The sequence below is a fragment of the Notothenia rossii genome (assembly GCF_949606895.1).
Source record: "Notothenia rossii genome assembly, chromosome: 4".
Taxonomy (NCBI): Eukaryota; Metazoa; Chordata; class Actinopteri; order Perciformes; family Nototheniidae; genus Notothenia; species Notothenia rossii.
The window spans coordinates 1,986,943-2,011,231 of record NC_136902.1 but is presented as its reverse complement, the minus strand read 5'-3'; the positions used below and the strand labels follow the sequence as shown (position 1 = coordinate 2,011,231).

The window sequence follows — 24,289 nt, the reverse complement described above, 5'->3', positions numbered from 1 at the left end:
TTATTTTGGGTTGTCCCAGTCCAAAAGGGTGGGATGATTTATTCAAATAAATGGTTAACACTTTCACAGGGTCTTTACCTTCTCTCGGTACATCGTGACAATCATACAATTATTTAGCTCCGGTGTAAACCTCTAAGATATAATCATTAATTCACCGGTTTACGTTATTTCTTTTTTTGTTTTTGTTAAAGCTTACAGAGGTTTCCCCTTCAGTCAGCGGCCTCCTGCTTACAGCTGCTGTTAGAGTAAGGCTTTACTCCCTCTACTGAACACTGGGACCTACAGTGATGAACTCTGACTGACCTCACACTCTGTCATCTCAGTTTAACAGACGGTTTACATTTAGTTCATAAGTACAGACCTAAGTGAAATATATGCATTCTACATCATGGATTATACTTAACTATATTTGCTTCTATTAACTTTAGTTAGGTCACTCCTGCAGAGAACACAGAGACACTGAGGAACCAAACTCAAACCCAAACCCAATCCAAAACCCAGCATATAGAGGTTCAGTGAATGTGGTTCTGAAGGTGTGGAGGTGGATCAGTCTGTGAGAGGAGACTCTGTAGAAGGAGAGAGAGCCAGCAGGATGATCCAGATACACTGCTACTCTACCAGAGGAGGAGGAGGAGGAGGAGGAGGAGGGGGAGGAGGAGGAGGAGGTGTGTGTTGTTCTCTTATTGTGCCTGACAGAGTAACTCCCACCAGAGCACTCCAGACTCCAGGACTGATCATTCTCTCCAAACCTACAGTCCTTTCTGTTTCCTCTCCTCTTGATTCCTCTGTAAGTCACTGATATAGAAACCCCTCCTCTCCTCTCGACCTCCCAGTAACAGCGACCAGTCAGAGCTTCTCTGCACATCAGCTGAGACCAGGAGTCAAACCTCTCTGGATGATCAGGATATTTCTGATTCTCCTTCACACATGTCACCTTCCTGTTGTCCTCAGACAGTTGGAGGAATCTGTTCACTGTGTTTGAGTCCAGTGTGAGTCCACAGGAATCTGATGAGAGACACAGCAGGTATTAAAGGTTATTAAAGTACCTGTGATGTCCCAGTGTGAAGATGTTCATGATTAAAAACACACTTACACTTCCTGATACCTCCTGGCCTCAAGAACCGGACTGCAGCAGGCTCCAGGCTGAGAGCAGAGGGGGGGTCAGTTAGTCTTTAAAGGATCTGATATGTCCACCTCAGTCTGCCTCCAGAAACATCTACAAACACTGAGGTGTCTCTTTCATGATGTCTATGATCTCCTCTCCAGGTGTTGATCAGGTGGGGGCATGCTTCCTGTGTGCAGCGTTTGTGTGCATCAGGAAATATGGGTTTCTCTTTGGTTCACCGTGCGCTTCATATTTATCTTTTCTCTTGATTTCTGATTCCTGAGTCTCTTTTATACTTTTCAGTTTGTTTTGTTGTTCTGTCTCAGTTTCTGCTCTTTGTTTGAACATCATGTTTTCTTTAGCTCAGGTTCCATCATAACTCAGCTCCAGGTAGCTTGCTAAAGTTTCCTGTGTGATGGCCATGGGGTCGGATCAGTCTCACAAATAAATAAATGCACACAATTCTGGATTTATATATAAATGTCTCCACACACATTTTTAAATATAAGCACAAAAATATATAATTTTATAAATGTAAAAAAGTTTCATAAATATATTTCTGATCCACACAGATAGTTACATCAAAAACATGTTTGAGTTTTGTTACATTTACATAAAAAACGCTTTCTGTGTGAATCTCTCTGGATTTGAGGGGCCCAGACTCTGATCTTACGCTACGTTGCAAACGCATGAAACACACCCTCGAGGGGACACACGCATGTGATTGGCTCAGAAATGAATCAGACATCTGATTGGCCGAAGACACTCGCCTCTTAAAAACATCTATGTGTGAATCTAGCGGCATCTGGGGGAGTCTCAAAGATCCAGAGATTCACACAGAAAGCGTTTTCTATATAAATGTAACAACACTCAAATATATTTCTAATGTAACTATTTGTGTGGATCAGAAATATATTTATGAAACTTTTTTACATTTATAAAATGATATATTTTTGTGCGTATATTTAAAAGTGTGTGTGGAGACATTTATATATAAATCAGGAATTACATTTGTGTATCCTTCTGTGGGCATTTATTTATTTGTGAGTCTGATCTCGACGCCTGTTACGTATTTCTGGCTCAATATGTTTTTAGAAAGATGGTGATTCCACCGTGGAAACCATGGATGTAATGAAACGGGCAACATGTCCTCCACGATGTTTGCTGCGCCTGTTCATCTCTGCTTTTTCTGTCCTCCCGTTATTCAGAAAGTTGAAGAGCTTAACGTAACGCAGGCAACGAGATCATTTAGTGCTTAGCATCAATAAAGTAATATCTTCTCTTAGCTAATGTAATTAATGCTGAACCAACAGTAACGCGTTACAGACAAATGTAATCTGATTACTGTAACACGTTACTCCCAACACTGAAACTAATACATCATTATTTTCATTCCAGGGGAGGTTCTTCTGATTGGCCGTTTGCTAGGACTCAGAATAAAACATCTGGAAATGAATCAGTTATTTATTCATGATGTCACTTCCTGTGCTAAATCTGTGTGAACATTAAAACCCCCCCACTCTGTTTCTGTTGGTGGTTCCACGATGAACATTGACCCACTGAGGGGGGGTCTCCTCTCAGTTGTGGAACATGTGTGTTTGATGCTAACAGCTGACGGCAGACAGTGTGAAGAGTCAGGGTCTATCAGCTCTGGGTGTTTCAGGTCATAGGAGCCAGTTTCTACCTCCTCTATCAGACTGAGAGCCTCTCCATACCTGAGCGTGTCCAGTCCAGCAGACAGCAGCCTCCCCCCTGAGGCTCCTGGGTGATTGTAGCTCAGGTCCAGCTCTCTCAGATGGGAGGGGTTTAAAGCTGAGGCCAGAGCATCACAGCCTTCCTCTGTGATCAGACAGCCTGACAGCCTGCAGACACACAAACAAGCCGTCAGATCATCTGAGGGTCCAGGACTGAAAGGGGCGGGGCTTATTACTGCATCACCTCTGGGTCATCTCTACACCTACAACTCCAGTCCCTGCCTCACAGTTCAACTGGACAGACATGGTAAGGGTCTTACTGATATGAACAGATCATAAAACAAAGGAATAGAGAATGTGAAGAAAGACTAGAGAGAAACATGTGCTTTTCTTATATTGTACTTCTTAAATGTATATATAAACATATATATATATATATATATATATATATATATATATACTGTATATATGTATATATAAACATATATATATAAACAGAAGTATTTATGTGTTCATAAGCCCAATTTACAAATAAATTCAGTCAATTCAAGTTGAAAGCATTTAGTGAGTTGGTAAAAAAAGCCCAATAACTGATTTGCTTTACAAACCCTTCCTGTTTCTCCTTATTATAATCAATCTGAGGGTTCTGTGTTAACGGATGAGCCGCCAACAAAGTGAAGTAAACCCTCTGGAGAGCTGGATATACAGATGGAGCACTTCATTTCAGACTCCAGCTTACAGCTTCCTGCCTACGGCCTGCCAAAGACCAGTATAGAGGAATGTTAAGCCCTCCCACTATTTTCCAAGAGGGCGTTGCCAGATTTTCAATTTCAGGATTTAACCAGGAGGTGGCGCTTCATTCACAAATACAGAAAGACAAGCTTCATGGACTTTCAGTTGTGTTTTGAAGAGCATTTGAACACATCAATATTTTAGATCAACTAAAGTATATCTAATCTTGTAATTCAATAATATATAGTCTTTATATATTAAATAATCATAATTATAATGTAAATGTTTACATTACACTTCTTTATTTGTTATGCTCATACTTTAACCTTTACAATCGTTTGCTTTAATATGCAGTATATTTTTGTGTTTGCTTCCTCCTGCTCCCTTTCGGACACATACTGTATGATTTATTATTATTATTAATATGAAGATATTATTAAGATAAGATAAGATGTTACTTTATTGATTGAACATTTTAGTTTAGAATGTGCTGTCCCACGGTAATTCAGAAGGCTCACAGGTCACATTCAGACCATTATTTAAAACAATAGGTGCTTTCACACCTTCTACAGTTTGATTTGTATAGAGGGAGCTCTGTCAGTGTTCGAATTACCCATTTGCTTTCGGGGAGCCCTATTTTTCAGAGCACATCCTGCTACTAAATATGTCACACGCACGCTCTGTTGACTGGCGCAGCAGCGCGGATGCGATCAATTGCTATAAAAACACTCTTCTACTAATACAGACGGTGTCACTATGCCGGCGGATGTGGCCGTTGTTGAAGCCTCTTCAGGCTCCGCATCGGCAGGCCTCTCCCTCGGTGTGGAGCTGTCAAGCTCGACCCTAACGCCGCTTACATCCGGCCAACTAAAAGTTGTTTTCCGTTCACGTTGTCATTTTTAGACTCCTTTGCTTCTTTGCTTGTGAATCCAAAAGCTGTGACGCTTGGCTGTTTTCGTTTTGCCATATTTTTTTATTACACAGTCAGAGCTAAAAAAATATCAATATGAACATTTCAAATACCGCGCCGGCATCACCGCCATAACCATAGCAACGTAAGTAAGAATGCAGCGCCGCCACGTACAGATGGCAACACCCAGACATATTCACAAATATAAAACAAATATTCAGAAACTGTAATGAACAATAACTATTATTTATTTCAAGAACTGTTATTTACAGAAACTCAACATTTCTAATCTGTGTGACACAAATATGCACGATTGTTTTGGGCTCCCCCTATTTATCTCAAAGTCAGCCTTCAGGGAAGCTCCCTCCCTCTTCGGGGGAGCCAAGCTCCTCCTAGCCCCCCCCCCATTTCGAACAGTGTCTGTGGCTGAATGGCCAGCGATTAGGTGCGGCGCATTTGTCATAGGTGATCAGAGCTAACTGCCTGCCGTCAGATTTCATTTAAAAAAACAGATCTGATTTTAAGACTTTTTCTGCGCTCATAAAGAATGATAAGAATAAGAATAATGCGTATTGAACTGGTTTCATTAATTAGTGAGTTTATTTAACACTAGAACCGCCAATCGGGTCAATTTGTGTGATGTGTGTTGTGTGTGTGCAATGTAACTTTTTTTCAATAAAATATTAAAGTCTCCCAGTCCGTGACTTTTCCTGAAAGTGTGTTATGTAGCACCCTATGTTGTTAAAAATTGCATTCTAATAGCGGGATTTGACGGGTTTAGGTAGGCCTATACAAAAACCTCTGGCGGTTCTAGTGTTAAGGTAATTAGGTACAGTAGAAGCCCTTTTTTATCAGTAACGAATTTAGCAGTTGAACATAAAAGTCAACTAACTGAGGGTCACTTGCAATGACAGTGTTGTGTCTAACTGTAAGCTTGTCACTCAGAGTAACCTACCGTTCATTTAGCTGCTGGAGAAGAAAGATCAGGGGGGGAGGGGGGGAGAGAGCTGTGGTTGATGGGCCATTAGTTGTGTAAATACACAGCTGAGAGCTGCCGTTTCATTCAGACTGTTTAAAAAACGGTAACAACGGACTATTTTTCTTAGCGGATGCATGTCAATTTAAATCAATACATACAACTATTTTTTAAATCAATACATACAACTATTTTTTAAATCAATAAAAGACATTTTCTAAATCCATAAAAGCATTTAAATTAATATTGGGAGTCATGTCGTTACTTTGTTGAGAATTTGGCCGTGTAATAAGCGGGATAATTTGCAGCGACTTGTTCCTTATGGGGAAAATAACACCCGTCATGTGTGTGTAGTAGAGGTGTGTGTGGTTAAAACACTTTCATGAAGTGAAGGAATTTCCTTCTATGAAACAGCTGTGGGCAGCAGTGAGTGTCACGGACATGAATTCATAGATCAAGGCAGACTGGGGCACACACTCTCCTGTCCTGCCAGGCGACACGCCCGTTCTAAGCCGTGTCCCTCACTCCTCACATCCCAAGCATCCCCACAAGTGTATTATGTTGTTACATCGTTTCAGATGTTATGTTTCAGTTGTGCTCTGTCTATGTTCAGTGATGCAAACTTTTCACCTTTCGGCGAAATTCGCCGTTTTGAATCCAAAATAAGTCGTTTGTGTGATTCATGTAGATCTGCAATACAAATATTTTTGGGGTATGGGGGGGTCTGGGACCCGGAGTAATCTGCGGCCGTGAGCTGTTCTGTGCCATCATGACACGCATGGTGTTCTGTTTTTATATATTATAATGAAGTACGAGCTGTGTGCTCGAGTCTTCCTGCCTGTCGGCTCTGCTCATGATGTATAATAAGGCTCTGCTGCTCCGAGATGATGGTCTAGCTTCAGCAGCTACATTACCTACGGGTGCGTTCGTTAATATTAACTGCGCGTCCGGAGTCACTGTGGCACAGACTGGACCGCTGGTGAACAGCTGTTAGAACGGGCTGTTCAGGTGTTCAGAGCAGAGCTCCCTGTCGGAGCGGCAGAGCGTGATGTGAACTGAAAAGTTTTTCTGTGGCAATATTATTTAAGGAATCGTTGAGCTAGCTAGCTAGCATACATTGTCACTATCTGCTAACGTTAGCTTTAGCCTTCTATTTCTAATAGTTTTTTTCATAGGCTATAAACAGAGGTGGTATAAGTATATATATTGTACTTGAGTAAAAGTAGAAGTACTCAGATCTTGTACTAGAGTAAAAGTAGAAGTACTCAAATCTTGTACTTGAGTAAAAGTAAAAATACTCAGATCTTGTTATTGAGTAAAAGTAGAAGTACTCAGATCTTGTACTTGAGTAAAAGTAGAAGTACTCAGTTCTTGTACTTGAGTAAAAGTAGAAGTACCAGAGTGTAGGAATACTCTGTTTCAGTAAAAGTCCTGCATTCAAAATGTTCCTCAAGTAAAAGTAGAAAAGTATTATCATCTAAATATAGTGAAAGTAGCGACAGTAAAAGTAGTCATTGTGCAGATTGGTCCATTTCAGAATAATAGATATGATATGTTTTATAATGATTGATCATGAAAGTGTTCTCAAAGCTGGTAAAGGTGCAGCTAGTCTGAATGACTTTGTATACTGCAGGGTAGCTGGTGGATTTACTCCAGGTGGAACTAAAGTCTGATTTAACACTTGATTAGATTTCACACCATTCATCCACATCTGAGAAGTAACTAAAGGTATTAAATACATGTAGTGGAGTCAAAGTACACCATGTACCTCTGAACTGAAGTGGAGTAGAAGAACAAAGTAGCAAAACATTGAAATACTTAAATAAAGTACAAGTATCTCAAAATTGTGCCCAAGTATAGTACTTGTTGAGTTTATGAACTTAGTTACTTTACACCTTGTGGCTCTAAAGATAGAAAGACTAAGCCTTGCACAGAGGCATGAAAATACATTTTCAAAATGCTCAACAGTGCTGCCAAAATTATAAACTGACTGCTACACAATTAAATAAATGCTTTTATATATTTCTATTATGTGACTCTTTGGCGTTTCTGTTATTGTTAACACTGCTGCTTTAGTTGTTCTGCTAAAATCCTGTTATTCTGTGGGGTGGGGGGGTCGGGGGCTCGGATCCTTGTCACCTTTTTCATACCAGATGAGTTTGCATCCCTGTATGTTAAAAAGCCTCAGTCACCTTAATTCATGTAATAAAAACATCTCAGGTCAGTAACACTCAAAGCTAAATGTGCAATACCATGTTCAGCTATGTTACTATTTATAATGTTCTTGTTGTTACATCAGAAGATGTACATATTGAAATGATTTCTTAACTTACAGTAGGCTATTTTTTACAATGTGTGTTGGAAGGATTTATTAAATTACAATGAATATTGTCATTGTTGAAGGCTTTTAGAGAAGGGTGAACTATAAGCCTGAATTACATTTTATACCTAAAAACATAAAAGCCACAATAAATAAGTCACAATTATTGTAGTTATTTTTACCTCCCGTATTGCTTTCAACCCACCAGCTTTGATGGTGTTGTTACGTCACTAACTGTAAGCTTGTCACATACAGTCTATGGTCACTCAGAGTAACCTACTGTTCATTTAGCTGCTGGAGAAGAAAGATCAGGGGGGGAGGGGGGGAGAGAGCTGTGGTTGATGGGCCATTAGTTGTGTAAATACACAGCTGAGAGCTGCCGTTTCATTCAGACTGTTTAAAAAACGGTAACAACGGACTATTTTTCTTAGCGGATGCATGTGAATTTAAATCAATACATACAACTATTTTTTAAATCAATAAAAACATTTTCTAAATCCATAAAAGCATTTCAATTAATATTGGGAGTCATGTCGTTACTTTGTTGAGAATGTGGCCGTGTAATAAACGGGATAATTTGCAGCGACTTGTTCTTTATGGGGAAAATAACACCCTTCATCCAGATGAGGATCCCTCCGCTACACTTTGGGATCCTGATCGACCGACGAGGCTCCATTAAAATATACATATTTTTGGTGAATTACTGAGTTTAGGCACGTTAATAACGTTTTAATGAAGTTGAATAAAGTATATTCATATATGTCAGTGATTTCATGTCAATTCGGCGAACATAAACATAAATGATCGTGGTGAAGATGATGATTAAATTAGGATTAAAAATCGAGAGCCGGGCTGCATTTCCTCCCGTTCGTTTTTTTCGAATAACAAAATTATTTTGTTAAATAACAACATGTTGATGTTTTGTAAATGAGTACATGTGTCTTATTTAGCACAGAGTATGATATCCGTGACATATGGATCTTAACAAAGTTCCGCTGTACATCCAGCGTACTGTATCTGACTTTATTTCACATGAGCTCCAGTGTGGAACCCCACTGCACCCCCTGGTGGATCAATGATCCATTGCAGCTGGCTTCATTATAATTACATTTATCTATCACGGGGGCGGTCTCAAGTCAAGCTGGAGGTTTTCCCTTGAGCGAGGGCAGATCACGTACCAATCACGGCCCTCGCGTTTCAAACTGTCTGAAATGAATCGCTACATCTGTAGGCTGTGTTTTTCATAAAGCATATTCAAGTATCAAGATTCATTTACCTACATTTGATTGATCTATGAGGCAATATACCTCACCTCTAGTGAGGGGCCCAGCCCTTTGTTTTGTTTCTGTGTGTCACAAGGGGGGATGTTTTTGAACTTGAAAGAAGTTTGTGCCAAGAACCATTTAGTGAATTGTGACTGATATATTGTGTTGTGTTTCTCTTGAATGATGTTTTTGATGATGGTATTCCCACACCACACAGCAGGGCTGATTGTTGGCTGAGTCAAACTGTTCTGGTCTCTGACCTGAGAGTCTTCAGTTCACAGTGGGGACTCTCCAGTCCAGCAGACAGCAGCTTCACTCCTGAATCCTGCAGGTCGTTGTTACTCAGGTCCAGATCTCTCAGACTAGAGGACTGGGAGCTGAGGACTGAGGACAGAGCTGCACAGCTTCTCTCTGACAGGTTACAGCCACTCAGCCTGAAGAGACGATGAGGACAACAGTTATTCAGAAGACAGCAGTGTATTAATAACTGATTCACTAAATCAAATGATCTCTGTACTCACAGAGCTTTGTTGGAGGCTTTGACCACTGGCAGCAGCCTCAGAAGAGCCTCCTCTGAAGCAGAGTATCTCTTCAGGTCAAACACGTCCAGATCTTCTTCTGATGACAGTAAGATGAAGACCAGAGCTGACCACTGAGCAGGAGACAGATTATCTGTGGAGAGACGTCCTGATCTCAGGGACTGTTGGATCTGCTCCACTAGAGAACGATCATTCAGTTCATTCAGACAGTGGAACAGGTTGATGCTTCTCTCTGCAGACAGATCCTCTTCTATCTTCTTCTTGATGTACTGGACTGTTTCCTGATTGGTCTCTGAGCTACTTCCTGTTTGTGTCAGCAGGCCTCGTAGGAGTGTCTGATTGGTCTGCAGTGAAAGACCCAGGAAGAAGCGCAGGAACAAGTCCAGGTGTCCGTTTGGACTCTGTAAGGCCTGGTCCACCGCACTCTGGTAGAGATCTGTTAGTTTAGGTTTGGGTCTGAATACTTTAAGCAGCCAGGAGGTTGTTGGTTCTTCTGCCAGCCGGTTGACTCCAGAGGTGATGAAGGTCAGATGGACATGAAGAGCAGCCAGAAACTCCTGAACGCTCAGATGGACGAAGCAGAACACCTTGTCCCTCTGGTACAGTCCTCTCTCCTCTCTAAAGACCTGTGTGAACACTCCTGAGTACACTGAGGCTGCTCTGATATCGATGCCACACTCTGTCAGGTCGGACTCATAGAAGATCAGGTTGCCTTTCTGCAGCTGCTCAAAAGCCAGTTTCCCCAGAGCCTCCATCATCTTCCTGCTCTCTGGACTCCAGTGTGGATCTGTCTCAGCTCCTCCATCATACTTGATGTTCTTCACTTTGGACTGAACCACCAGGAAGTGGATGTACATCTCAGTCAGGGTCTTGGGCAGCTCTCCCCCCTCTCTGGTTTTCAACACCTCCTCCAGAACTGAAGCAGAGATCCAGCAGAAGACTGGGATGTGGCACATGATGTGGAGGCTTCGTGAGGTCTTGATGTGGGAGATGATGGTGCCGGCCTGCTCCTGATCTCTGAACCTCTTCCTGAAGTACTCCTCCTTCTGTGGGTCAGTGAACCCTCGGACCTCTGTCACCATGTCCACACACTCAGGAGGGATCTGATTGGCTGCTGCAGGTCGTGTGGTTATCCAGAGGCGAGCAGAGGGAAGCAGCTTCCCCCTGATGAGGTTTGTCAGCAGCACATCCACTGAGGTGGACTCTGTGACATCAGTCAGGATCTCAGTGTTGAGGAAGTCCAGAGGAAGTCGACTCTCATCCAGACCGTCAAAGATGAACACAACCGGGAACTGATCAAACCTGCAGATTCCTGCGTCTCTGGTTTCAGAGAAGAAGTGATGAACAAGTTCCACCAAGCTGTACTTGTTCTCTCTCACCACATTCAGCTCTCTGAAGGTGAATGGAAATATGAACTGGATGTCCTGGTTGGCTTTGCCTTCAGCCCAGTCCAGAGTGAACTTCTGTGTTAAGACTGTTTTCCCAATGCCAGCCACGCCCTTTGTCAGCACTGCTCTGATTGGTGCATCTCTTCCAGGTGAGGCTTTAAAGAGGTCTTCTTGTCTGATGGTTGTTTCTGGTCTGTCTGGTTTCCTGGATGCTGTTTCAATCTGTCTGACCTCATGTTCAGCATTGACCTCTGCAGACCCCCCCTCTGTGATGTAGAGCTCTGTGTAGATCTGGTTCAGAAGGGTTGGGTTTCCTGCTTTAGCAATGCCCTCAAACACACACTGGAACCTCTCCTTCAGGGTGGACTTAAGTTTACGCTGACAGACTCCAGTAATTAGTCCTAAAGTAAAGAACACACAACAAAAGATCATGAGGTCACACTGTAACTCTGGTTCTCTGAATGAAGTATGGATATATGTTGGTCTCTTGAGACATCAGCAGAGGAGACATTTATCCAGAGTGTTAACTCTCTATAGAAACCCTCTTACTGCTCTGCAGACGGTCAGCCAGCTCCTCCTGCTTCATGCTCCTCAGGAAGTGCAGTGAGATGTTCAGGAATGCCTCTCTGCTCCTCCTCTGCTCTTCATCCTCAGCCTCCAACACCTCCTCATCCTCACTCTGACCCTCTAAGCCTTCTGGGTAATCTGAACTCAGAGCCTTCTGGATCTTCTTCAGCTCGCTCTTCACAAAGGTGACGATGTGGTCCTCCAGCAGCTGGAACATCACATGAAGGACACAAACTATAAACCATGGATCCAAACATCAGATCCGGACAGACTGACTCTCTGAAAGTGCAGCATGGAGATGACTGTGAACAGAAGAGAGGTCAAGTATCTGTAGTACATGTACTCACCGTGAATATGGAGTCCAGCTGTGTCTGATGCTGCTGGGCAGACTGACCACCGGGAACCTCCCAGCTCTCCTGGTCCCCTCTGTGGAGGAACCATGAAGCATTAGCTCACATGATGTCTGTCCACACAGAGACACACTCAGGGTAAAGGAGGACAGGGAAACAGGCTGGTGGTCCTGTGCGTCAGCGGGAACTTTGCACTACAGGAATATTTATTTCCAGCTACTGTTGAAGAGGATTCTGTCCATCCTTCATTCTGGTCTTCCTGGAACGTGGCTGTGTGGATAGAGACTGGACTCTGCAGCTGGCTAACAGCTGTTCATCAGGAAGAGGACAGACCTAGGGACAGTTCTTACACCAGCCCCCGTTACCCCCCCCAGCTCCACCTCCAGCCCCACAGCAGGGGTCAGGGTTCACCTGGCAGTAGAGCTGGTTGTGACTTTGATGAAGGCTCAGTCTCCTCCATCAGAAGTGTTTGAGAGATGGTGGAACAGCTTCTGAACAGCCTGAGTTTTCAGATGGAGTTTCACTGCCCCTCCCAGTGTGGACGTTCACAACTAAACACTTTTGTAGGAGCCTTTTCCTTAGATTATAGTATCTTATCTTTTTAGAGTATAACCTGAGATTCTGTGGTGTATATTATTTATTATTTAATTTGAGTGTGTTACTCTGCAGGTGGAGGGGCTGCAGCATAAAAGGAGAGGTGCTGCAGCCTACTGGTGTGGCTGACTGGAGCAAACAGTTCTTAGACCTTGCTGGTTGGGAGCGTCACAGCTTGGTTCTTCTGCCTTTAACATTGAAGTATCAGTTTATATGACAAATAGTTTGTTTAAAAACGTTTATTTATTTTTGCTTCTTTTGGAATAAACTATCTTACTTTTCAATCGCATCTGGACATTTATATTGTTTCTCTCAAACTACAAGCGTCTATTCGTCGGTCAGCCCCACGAGTGAATCACAAACAAAGGACACAAAACTAATGGATATCGTGGTCACTACAACTTTGGACAAGAGAAGGGGTCGGATGAGACTTTATACAAACTGGTTTTATTCTATCATAACCGGACTCTTACGGCGCGTCCACACAGCGGCGTGCGTTGACGCTTCCCGGCGGGGGGGGGGGGGGGGGGCTGAAACTCGACCAACAACCAATCACATGAATCTCCCGCCCCGGACACAAAAGCACACGGTTTTGTTTTCACAGTCACGCGTGCACCCCCCCTTCCTTCTCTCTTTTGTTCTCAGCCTTTCTCTGTGCTCCTTTACTTTCTTCTTCTTCCTCCTACACACACACACACACACACACACACACACACACACACACACACACACACACACACACACACACACACACACACACACACACACACACACACACACACACACACACACACACACACACACACACACACACACACACACACACACACACACACACACACACACACACACACACACACACACACACACAGACAGACAGACAGACAGACAGACAGACAGACAGACAGACAGACAGACAGACAGACAGACAGACAGACAGACAGACAGTACCAGTATTCAGAGGCCAGTTAACATAACAACATAACAATGATCATTGTGTGCACTCACACACAAACTCTCAGTAAACAAAATCGAAAAGGTTTTTTATCTCGCTTTAAAAGTGCTCCGTTATTTTTTTTAAAAACTGTGTCTGCTTTTCTGCCTGACTTTTCAAGGTGTTTATCTTCTGCTTGCGAAGTTCCGTACCTTTTGGGAAGGTGAAATGGCGCTGAAGATGTGAAGCCTTGAAATGGGTCTGGCAAAATGGCTTGCATTTGCGTTCGATAAAAAAACATGAACTCTCCCACTCGACTAAAAACGTCCTATGTTCGTCTTCATATTTTCGCTTAGCATTTCTTCCCTGCCATTTTAGGATCAAACTCAGTTCATGGTCAGATAGTGTTTAATCAACGATAGGTTTTCCCCCCCTCAAAGGTGATTGGTTCACTGCATCGCAGGTATTATTGTGACTGGCTCTTGGGCCACATCAAAATTAGACGCGCTGTCATCCTCTCATACTGACACCTGACACCACACACACACGTAGGGAGAGCCGGGACGAAAGTACGTCAGAATGATCAGCATTCAATCCTTAACAGACCTACTAAGTATCAGGTTTAACTGTCAGGAGTCCGTGTCTCTCCCCCACACTCACACATACAATTCCATATGAACTGAAGAGCTGCATGAAACTGGGCAAAGAGCCGCGGGTTGGCCACCCCTGGGCTAGAGCTTGTACTGGCAGATGATTCGATTGGCTGACGCTTCCGCCGAAGCTTCAAAAGTTGAACATTGCTCAACTTTTCTAGCGAGCATCGCAATGCAGTTCGGCGAAGCGTGCCATCACCCCATTCAAAATGAATGGGCAGAAGCGTTCAGCTACTCGTTACTATGAGTTACAGCTTACTTCTGATCAGCAGATGGAGGTCCTCCTTTAAAGTCTATGTTGGCTTCCTTCGACCGGTCGCTCTTGAGGGACAGACAGCTGGGAGAGTCTGGTCTCTGCTGCTGGACCCTGAAACAGAAACAGATGCATCAAGAGAAGAAGAAGGAGCTCTTCATCGTCCCACAGAGGGGAAATGTACATTCTGCATTTGATCCATCCTAGTGTTAGGAGCAGTGGGCTGCCATATGTACGGGCCCGGGGAGCAGTGTAGGGAACGTTGCCTTGCTCAGGGACACCTGGGTAGCACTTGGTCTTCTGGGGTCTTGAACCGGTGACTCTCTGGTTCCCAAGCCAAGTCCCTACGGACTTTGCTACCACCGCCCATACATTGAACCGCTGGAGAAAAACTGATGAAAATATGTTAAATCTAAAGTCACTCTTTTCAATGTAATGTTATAAATCGCTCTGTGTTTCCCAACAGATGAACCTTCCAGACTCTCTGAGTCTCCTCTATCAGCCGGTGGACTGCTCTCTATGTGAAGGACTCTGGAAGATGTTCAGAGTAAATCCTAAAGACGTGAAGTTTATCTCCAAAGTGCCTCGCGTCTCTTCAGCTGCCCTACAGCCAGCAGTGTGAAGCTAACGTAAACACATCTCTTTAGTGGAGAACGTCACTGAGTTCATGTCCAGGATGCTAACTGCAGTTCACTTAACCTGTTAACCCCTGAGCCTGCTTTCAGGTCTCAGGCTCGAAAATGACATTCCCAGAACAAATGACCATATCTTCCCTAAAAGGAGTAAATGAATCATCTTTTTTCTCAAAGTAATGATAAACCTGTGAGTTGGATGTAGAAGAGTCAGAATCAATATAGATGATTTTATTTTAAAGTAATTTCAGATTGAACATAGTAAAAACATGTAAAGTATTGTGTCCGTCCAAAAATAAACCATTACTTATAGTGAAAACCACCCTTGAATGATGGGATAGTAGACTAAAAGCTTTAGGAATCCAAACTATAACATATAATAAGTACCCTGTATCAAGATTGATGCAAAACAAGTGACATTTGACCTTTTTAGAGAGGTTTAGAAAAAAAAACACTTCTGGGGTCATTTGGGTGCATTTTCCATATCTCTGGCCCCCCTCGGTTGATTTTGATGATTGACACCTCTTTTTAACCGTTAGAGCCAATAGAATCGAGAGGGAAGTTCCTAAAATCCATCCAAACATTACCATTGGTGAATAGAGTGATGCGTAGCCTGAATGCCCAAAACCGGAAGCTGTCATACTATGGCTATCGTAGCAGCTATATATGAAATCTCCGTTATTGACATACATATGAAGATGGATTATCCGTAATCATTTCAAAGTGACACAGACACATTGGATTAACCTTCAGCAGCGTTTTTATCGTTTTAATGCCATTGAACACAACTATTGATCAGAAACAGCAAAAGGTAAGACATATTTCCCGATTTTGCTCCGTAAAGCTACGTTGTGTGTTGTCTGGGTTCGCTTCCCATACTGCGAGTTTTGATCGCTCAGTGATGATACTTATACCCCTAGAATCTGTGGAATCTCAGCTTGCTAGCTAATGTCTTGTTTGTGCAGATCCGATAAGTATACGTTTTTCTACCGTGAGTTCTGTGCTAAGTGCGTTAGCATTCTTTCGCTCAGGGCTCATTTAGACGCTTCTTGTGAGACTTGTGTTTTGTTACGGTAAAAATGGTTCGTATCGTTAGTTAGCTGAGTTTCTTCCCGTTAAGTGGGTATGACACATTAATAGGTTGTTAAATGTTAAGAAGCCCTGAGACACAGTTTTGTGAAAAAAAGGTTAACAGGTTAACGCCCATCGAAGTCGCTAATAACCAGGATTTCATGAAGGTTACACGGAAAAGCTTAACACAGACACCAACTAACTCAAATGGCTTTTAGGCTGCATCTCACTATTCTTAACCTCAATCCTTGCGTCCTTCACTTGCGTATTTTCCTTGCGTCTTACCCCTTGATTCCACTGAGTCCAATCAGTGAGCGATACACAGGGCCTGTTAGTTAGTGGCCATCTACACTGGGCGCATGCGCACGCTGCGACCGGCAGGGAAAAGTTTGGTGTCCTCCATTTTGTTTGTTTTGTGTTTGTTTTAAAGGTTTTTAATGCGCCACCGACCTATTCGATAAAGCGTCTGTATGATTGAATGCTCCCTGCGCCGCTAGTCAAAATGGACATTCTTTATTCTGTGATTCTGTGGATCGTATTCCTTCAATGTTTAGCATGTGATGTCAATGGGGCTGTCATCCGGGAGAGGACACAGTACACCAGAGATGTGCTGCTGCAACTGAACATGGCAAGTCTGGCTCGAGTGATAGATACCACGTTACAGTTACCGGACATTATTCGGAGGAATCCAAATGAAACCTGTGGTGCAACGGGGCACCAGAGGAGGAAGCGGGGTAAACGAGGCGGCGTAAGATTACGCATGAGAAGGCAGTGGCTCCCTCGGATTCCTCTGCCCTCGATGATCCTGGGGAACGTTCAATCGCTGAGGAACAAGGTTGAAGAGCTTCAGGGTAATGTTCGGTTTCAGAAGAATTTCAGGGACTGCTGTGTTTTGGCCTTCACTGAGACATGGCTCACAGACTGTAACCAGGACAACGATCTGTTTATTGACGGTTTTGGATCGAAAGGCGGAAGTGACAGGAAAAACTCAAGGGGGCGGAGTATGTTTGTACGTAAACAAACAGTACTGTAGCTCTGTGACTGTCAGAGAACTCATTTGCACCCCAGATGTTGAACTTTGATCTGTTTCATTGCGTCCCTTCTACCTGCCCCGTGAGTTTCCCCAAGTTTCTATAACAATAGTGTAGATCCATCCCAGGGCAAATGCCACCTCTGCCTCCAGCACTATCTTTGATTTGGTGAAATAACTGCAGTCAATTTCACCTGACGCACCAAACTTTATACTTGGGGATTTTAACCATGTGACCCTTAAAAAGACACTCACTAACTTTTATCAATATGTCTCCTGTCCAACCAGGCGGGATAAAACATTAGACCTGTGTTATGGGTCAGTAAGGAAGCCTATAAGTCAGTCCCATTACCCCCACTGGGCTCTGCTGATCATAACTGTGTGCATTTACTGCCCATATACAAAACAGTTTTGAAGCGAGAGAAAACATTGACAAAGGACATAAATGTCTGGGCAGAAGAATCTGTAGCCTGTTTGCAGGAATGTTATGACTGCACTGATTGGGATATGTTCAAAGAGTCTTGTGGTGCCGACTTGGATGAACTTGTTGATGTAACATGCTCATATACAGCCTTTTGTAAAGACATGGTTATTCCGTGTAAGCAAGTTAAAATATACCCTAATAACAAACCATGGGTGACCAAGGCGGTTAAGTCCAGCATTCAGAAAAAGAAACAAGCTTTTAAACAGGGAAGTGCCTCTGATCTGCATGATGCTGATAGGGAACTTCAAATAGAAATTCTGAAAGCTAAACAGAATTTTAAATCTGAACTACAAAACAAAATGGCTGCAAACAACCTTGGCTCAGTCTGGAGTAGCATGAAAACCATAACAGGCCTCCGGGAAACAAAGAATAGCTGCCATGTGACTCTGGATGGCTTTAATTCAGATGTTGAGTTTGAAAATGCCCTAAATCACTTTTTTTTCTAGATTTGACAAATTTGATTTCAGTAATAATATATCTGAACTGAAGCTTAAACTTGAAGACAATAAGCATTTTAACATAGATCAGAGGGAAGTGGAAAAGGCCTTCCGTTTAGTAAAATAAGAGTCATGGACCTGACAACATCTGCGGTCGTTGACTTAAACTTTGTGCAAAAGAACTTAGCCCTTTGTTCCACTACATTTTGAATATGTCTTTACAGACACAGCATGTGCCAAAGGTTTGGAAGGATGTTGTGGTAGTCCCTGTTCCCAAATCCAGAGGCCCCAAAACTCTTAATGATTTTAGACCAGTTGCACTTACATCAATTCTAATGAAGACATTGGAGAAACTAGTCAGAGCAGAAATCTTAAGGAAGACTGAGCATGCACTCGATCCCATGCAGTCTGCTTACAGGCCTCACAGAGGAGTGGAGGACGCCACGGTCACCTTATCTGACTTACTTTTTAAACACTTGGAGGGAAATGGATCTCATGCTAGACTTTTATTTGTTGATTTTTCCTCTGCTTTTAACACAATTCAAGCTCATATTCTAATTGGCAGACTTTTAGAACAATTTGAAATAAGCAAGAATCTTATGGGCTGGATTCTTGATTCTTTGAACCAATAGGACACAAAGAGTGAGGGTGAATGGGACCTTATCTGATCAAGTCAGCTCCTCCACTGGCTCCCCACAAGGATGTGTGCTTTCACCACTATTATTTATACTTTACACTAATATGTGTCAAAGCAGGTGGGAAAATAGGACTATTTTAAAGTATGCAGATGACTCTGTAATTGTTAGTAGGCTCCAGGACAATGAGACCAGCCACGGCCCTGTCATTGACGACTTTGTCAGGTGGTGTGAGGAGTCCTATCTCCAACTGAACATAAGCAAAACCAAGGACATGATCATTGATTTGAGAAGACATCCCCACATACATGAAGTCTTAACAATCCAGAATCAGAAAGTAGAATTTGTGCAATCATACAAATATCTGGGGACAATTATTGACTCAAAATGGAGCTCTGATCCAAACTGTGAAGCTGTGTGCAAAAGGGGGCACCAGCGTTTGTACTGTCTTTGGAAATTGTCCTATTTTAACATTGACAAAACCATGAAGATTATGTTTTATCGTGCTTTGATCCAGTCAATTCTGTCTTTCTCACTAATGTCATGGTAACCTGACTTTAAAGAGCAGAAACTCTCTGAGTCAGATCGTAAAGTGGTCCAGCAGACTGATTGGTGAGCCACAGCTAAACCTGGAGACCCTGTACCTCAGGCAGTGACAGCGGTTATCCAGCTCCATATTAGACGGTGACTCCCACCCTCTGCACTCAGAATTCAAGCTTCTTCCTTCGAGCCGGAGGTTACTTAAGAATAATCTAGACGCTTCAGTAATGAACAATTACAGGCCCATATCAAACCTGCCATTTCTAGGTAAAATCATTGAAAAAGTTGTTTTTCAACAGTTGAGTAACTTCTTGCATTTAAATAACTGTTTGGATGTGTTCCAGTCAGGCTTTCGTCCAAACCACAGCACTGAGACATCTCTTGTAAAGGTCTTCAATGACATCCACTTAAACACAGACAGTGGCAGAACTTCAGTGTTAGTATTATTAGATCTCAGTGCTGCGTTTGACACTGTTGACCACAACATATTACTAGACCGACTAGAAAACTGGGTGGGACTTTCAGAAACAGTTCTAAATTGGTTTGAATCCTACTTAAATTACAGAAACAACTTTGTTACTTAGGTAACTACACATCTGAGTTGACAAATATGACATGTGGGGTACCTCAAGGCTCCATCTTGGGGCCTCTTCTCTTTAACATCTACATGCTACCACTGGCTCAGATAATGAAAAACAACAAAATAAGTTACCATAGCTATGCGGATGACACACACATTTACGTAACAATTTCACCAGGAGACTATGCTCCAATTCAAACACTGATTAAGTGCATTGAACAAATCAATGACTGGATGTGTCAGAACTTTCTCCAATTAAACAAAGATTAAACTGAGGTAATGGTTTTTGGAGCCAAGGCAGAACGTTTAAAAGTTAGCACTGAGCTTCAGTCTGCAATGTTCAAAACAACAGAGAGAGCTCACTTAGGTAGGGCCACACCTCATCACCTCATATCAAAATCCTTCGGGATCGCTTAAACAGATTTAGCGGGTTGTCTGAATTGAAACAGCAGTTAATTGAACCTGGTTCTTCAGGAGTTAATAGAGGTGAGATCTTGCTGACGTTGGTGGATCTGAGCCAAGCAGTAAACTTACTCAATAGCTTCTGTTAGGTCAATTAGTAGGTCTGAGTAATTTCTCGGAATAAATTATCAGCCCTCCCGACTCTTACACTATTTAATAATGTGTTTATGCTGTATTTATTCTTAAATGTCTTTTGTTTTTATTTTGTAAAGCACTTTGAATTGTCGCGTACTGATAGGTGCTATATAAATAAAATTGCCTTGCCTTGCCGAGAGAAAAGTAAGAAGTCTTAGATAAATGCTGTGAAAGGAAAAAGTGTTTGGACTCTACTGAAGAAGCTTTGCATGTTTTCTACTTGCTGTACTTTTGGAAATGCAATTGAATAGAGTAAAGTTCTCGCTGAGGAAACACCGCTCTCACTCTCCTGATTATTTGTTCCATTTATCAGGCCGTAAAACATGCTGGAGAAAAACTGCTGAAAAATATGTTGGAAAAGACTTCATATCAACCAGTTTTATCATAACCGGACTCTTACTGTGAGTCACAGCTTACTTCTGATCAGCAGATGGAGGTCGTCCTTTAAAGTTCATGACGTCGTCCTTCGAGGAGTCGCTCTTTAGGGACAGACAGCTGGGAGAGTCTGGTCTCTGCTGCTGGACCCTGAAACAGAAACAGATGCATCAAGAGAAGAAGAAGGAGCTCTTCATCGTCCCACAGAGGGGAAATGTACATTCTGCATTTGATCCATCCTAGTGTTAGGAGCAGTGGGCTGCCATATGTACGGGCCCGGGGAGCAGTGTAGGGAACGCTGCCTTGCTCAGGGACACCTGGGTAGCACTTGGTCTTCTGGGGTCTTGAACCGGTGACTCTCTGGTTCCCAAGCCACACATTGGCACGCTGGAGAAAACTAATGAAAATATGTTAACTCTAAAGTCACTCTTTACAATGTAATGGTATAAATCACTCTGTTACGTTCCCACAGAACTAAACTGCATTCTCAAATACGTTTAGATAGAAACGTATTTTCTCCCACGTTACGTTCGTTTTATAACAGCTGGAGAAATTACAGCCTCGCCTACTGATTTTAATTTAACCACATATCGAGCCCGATTGTCGATTTCAAATGTGTGCTCTAAAACGATATTTATAAATGAATATTATCATTATCATAAGCAAGACAATAAATGGCAAAGATATGTAGAAAATAAACGTATTTAAGATACATTTATAAGAAACTCTAGCGAAACGTAATTGAGAATGCAGTTCTGTTCTGTGGGAACGTAATTTTTAGGAGACAGGGTTGCTCTGTGTTTCCCAACAGATGAACCTTCCAGACTCTCTGAGTCTCCTCTATCAGCCGGTGGACTGCTCTCTATGTGAAGGACTCTGGAAGATGTTCAGAGTAAATCCTAAAGACGTGAAGTTTATCTCCAAAGTGCCTCGCGTCTCTTCAGCTGCCCTACAGCCAGCAGTGTGAAGCTAACGTAAACACATCTCTCTTTAGTGGAGAACGTCACTGAGTTCATGTCCAGGATGCTAACTGCAGTTCACTTAACAACCACCGACGTCGCTAATAACCAGGATTTCCTGAAGGTTACACAGAAGCTTCAACACAGACAACAACTGACTCAAATGGCTTTCAGTCTGTTTTAAATTCTTACCCCCCATCAGCAGATTGAGGCTCCATTGAGCGGTCACTCTTTGAGGAAACACAGCGGGACTCAGGTCCAGGTCAAGGTCCAGGTCCAGGTCCAGGTCAAGGTCCAGGTCCAGGTCCAGGTCCAGGTCCAGGTCCAGGTTCAGGTTCAGGTCCAGGTCCAGCTTCAGGTCTGCTGCTCTGGGCTTCAACACACAGATGTTTGAGCGTTACCAGTGCGTGCTGAGCTTTAGTGGTGTAAACTAAGTACATTTATTCAAGTCCTGTACTTAAGTACAATTTTGAGGTACTTTACTTTACTTGAGTATTTCCATTTTATGCAACTGTGTACTTCTACCCCACTACAGTTCAGAGGTACTTTTCCTCCACTTCTTGTATTTAAAACCTTTAGTTACTTCACAGATCTGGATGAATGATGTGAAATAGGATCAAGTGTTAAATCCAACCCACTCTCTTCAGTCTGCGTACAAATGACACGACTTGACACATTGGAAATGCGTGCAATAGATACGCAGAAGTCCTATTTTGCATGCATATGATACGCTAACCATTCCCATTGAGTTCTGAGGCCGAGTTTTGCGTGCATATGATACGCCACGTTTTGTCTGTCGGGTCTTGGTAGACCGGAAGCTGTGCGGTTCATAAAAACATGTTCTTACTCGATACCAAGCCACGATTATTGTTTTTATTTTAAATCGTATAATGTCGGACTTTTTTTTGTCGTCTGTGAGGAAAAGAAATGGCTCAGAGCCTCAGAAAACTGAAATCTGTATTTCTTTAAATCTTTTTTTCCTTCTAATTTGTTATTCTTTCCTAAATAACACACTGTTATTTACTCAACAATAACACACAATTATCCTTGTTTTTATTTATTTGTTTAATTCTATAATCTCAGGCTTTTTAGCCGTTCCTCAGGAACTGAATTTCAAAATAAAGTCACCGGAAACAGACGTAGGCCTATAAGGGACATTTCGAGCATCATCGCGATACACAACACAAACCCACTGAACTGATTACCCAAGATCCTCAGCTAGAAGCTCGTGATTGGATTGTTTAGCCGCAATGCACGTTGGGATATGGTGTTTATGCGATATGAAATCCTAAAAACATTTAAAAAAATAAAATAGTACTTTATTCCGAGTGTTCTTGCTTTTCTCTTTGGAAGTCATCACATAACGGCATTGTAATACACGGTTCGGCTGCATTACATATTACAGATCTGCCGTAGTTATTTATTTATAGAGCCCTGATGAGAAGACTTCTGGACAAACAGGAGGAACTGCCACCGAAACTGAATATGTGACGTGGATCATAAATATATCAACAATTAAACAACATCTTGCATTTCTTTTCACACAATACGTCTCCTCGCAGGATCATTAGTAATTCGGCTGACTTTTATATTTGATCCAAACGGTAGATAGGTTATATTTACACCATAACGGTGCACAGCTGATAGAAAAGGACTTGTTTTTAAAGATATTACTGATTTTCTTTGAATATAAGAATGTAAATACTGAGTTGAGAGAATAGGGGATTGGGGTGATGGGAGACACATCTATGGAATCACAATTTCAATAGCTTACCATTAAATGACAGATATGCCTTTCTGTCTGTGATGTTTTACAAATCAGATATTAATGTGTAGAAGTAAAAGATGAGAAATAGTTTAGCAATATCCTGGAGAATTATGTAAAAACATGAATAAAACTACACATCTTCAGATGTTATACATACATAAGTGTCCTACACTAATAATATAAAGTTATTATTAGGATGCTGTGTGCACCTTGTGTGCACCGCCTAGTGGTTAAAGCACGTTATTGAATTATAATTTTTTGAATAATGTTGTTTTTGTTGAATAATGTTATTTGATGAAAAACATATTAGAGTACATACTTTCATAGGGGGAAAGTAGAAGGTCAATGATAGAAATATAGAATATAAAAAATCAAGAAGATACTGTAAGTGAGCTCTATAAAACAGTTTAGTGCTGGATGTACAAAGATATTAATATGAGGATGAGCAAAACAGACAAACTAATTAACCTTTATTCAAACATTAAAGAATACTTTAGGTTAAGGTCTTCTTTCAAATAAGAAGAAAGCTTTGGGGGTATCTACAGATAAATATTAAGCCTGACAAAGTACTTAACGTCTAATATATTGCTTTCCAGCAATGTTAGCTATGTTGAAGCACTTATTTTAACTGATATTATACACATTAATTATACTCTTATGTAGATAGTATAATAAATGTGCAGAATATGACAGTTTAATGGTGGAGGTATTCACACATATTGATAGATGTCTTGTAATGCGCTGTTGAGGAACCTGTGACCCAAGTGTTTCATTCATTGCATAACTACACTATGAGCCTTTAAGATGATCTGTGGAGATCCATCAATCTGTTACACTTTAATAGGAAAACAGGCTAATTTCACGAAAACCAAGCAATTGAAAATGAAAAATGATATTAAAA

General features: G+C 42.0%; 1 protein-coding gene across 1 annotated transcript; it reads right to left on the bottom strand.

Annotated features, from left to right (window-relative positions):
* Positions 1–23,524, bottom strand: LOC307035613 (NLR family CARD domain-containing protein 3-like). The gene is made up of 9 exons (XM_079675176.1): positions 21,813–23,524; positions 14,287–14,394; positions 11,844–11,922; positions 11,479–11,704; positions 9,524–11,330; positions 9,263–9,436; positions 2,821–2,967; positions 1,094–1,143; positions 1–1,005 (listed from the first exon to the last, which is right to left on the bottom strand). The coding sequence occupies exons 1-9, from the start codon at positions 21,836–21,838 to the stop codon at positions 434–436; spliced, it is 3,189 nt and encodes a 1,062-aa protein (XP_079531302.1). The 5' UTR covers positions 21,839–23,524; the 3' UTR covers positions 1–433.
* Positions 23,525–24,289: the final 765 nt, after the last annotated feature.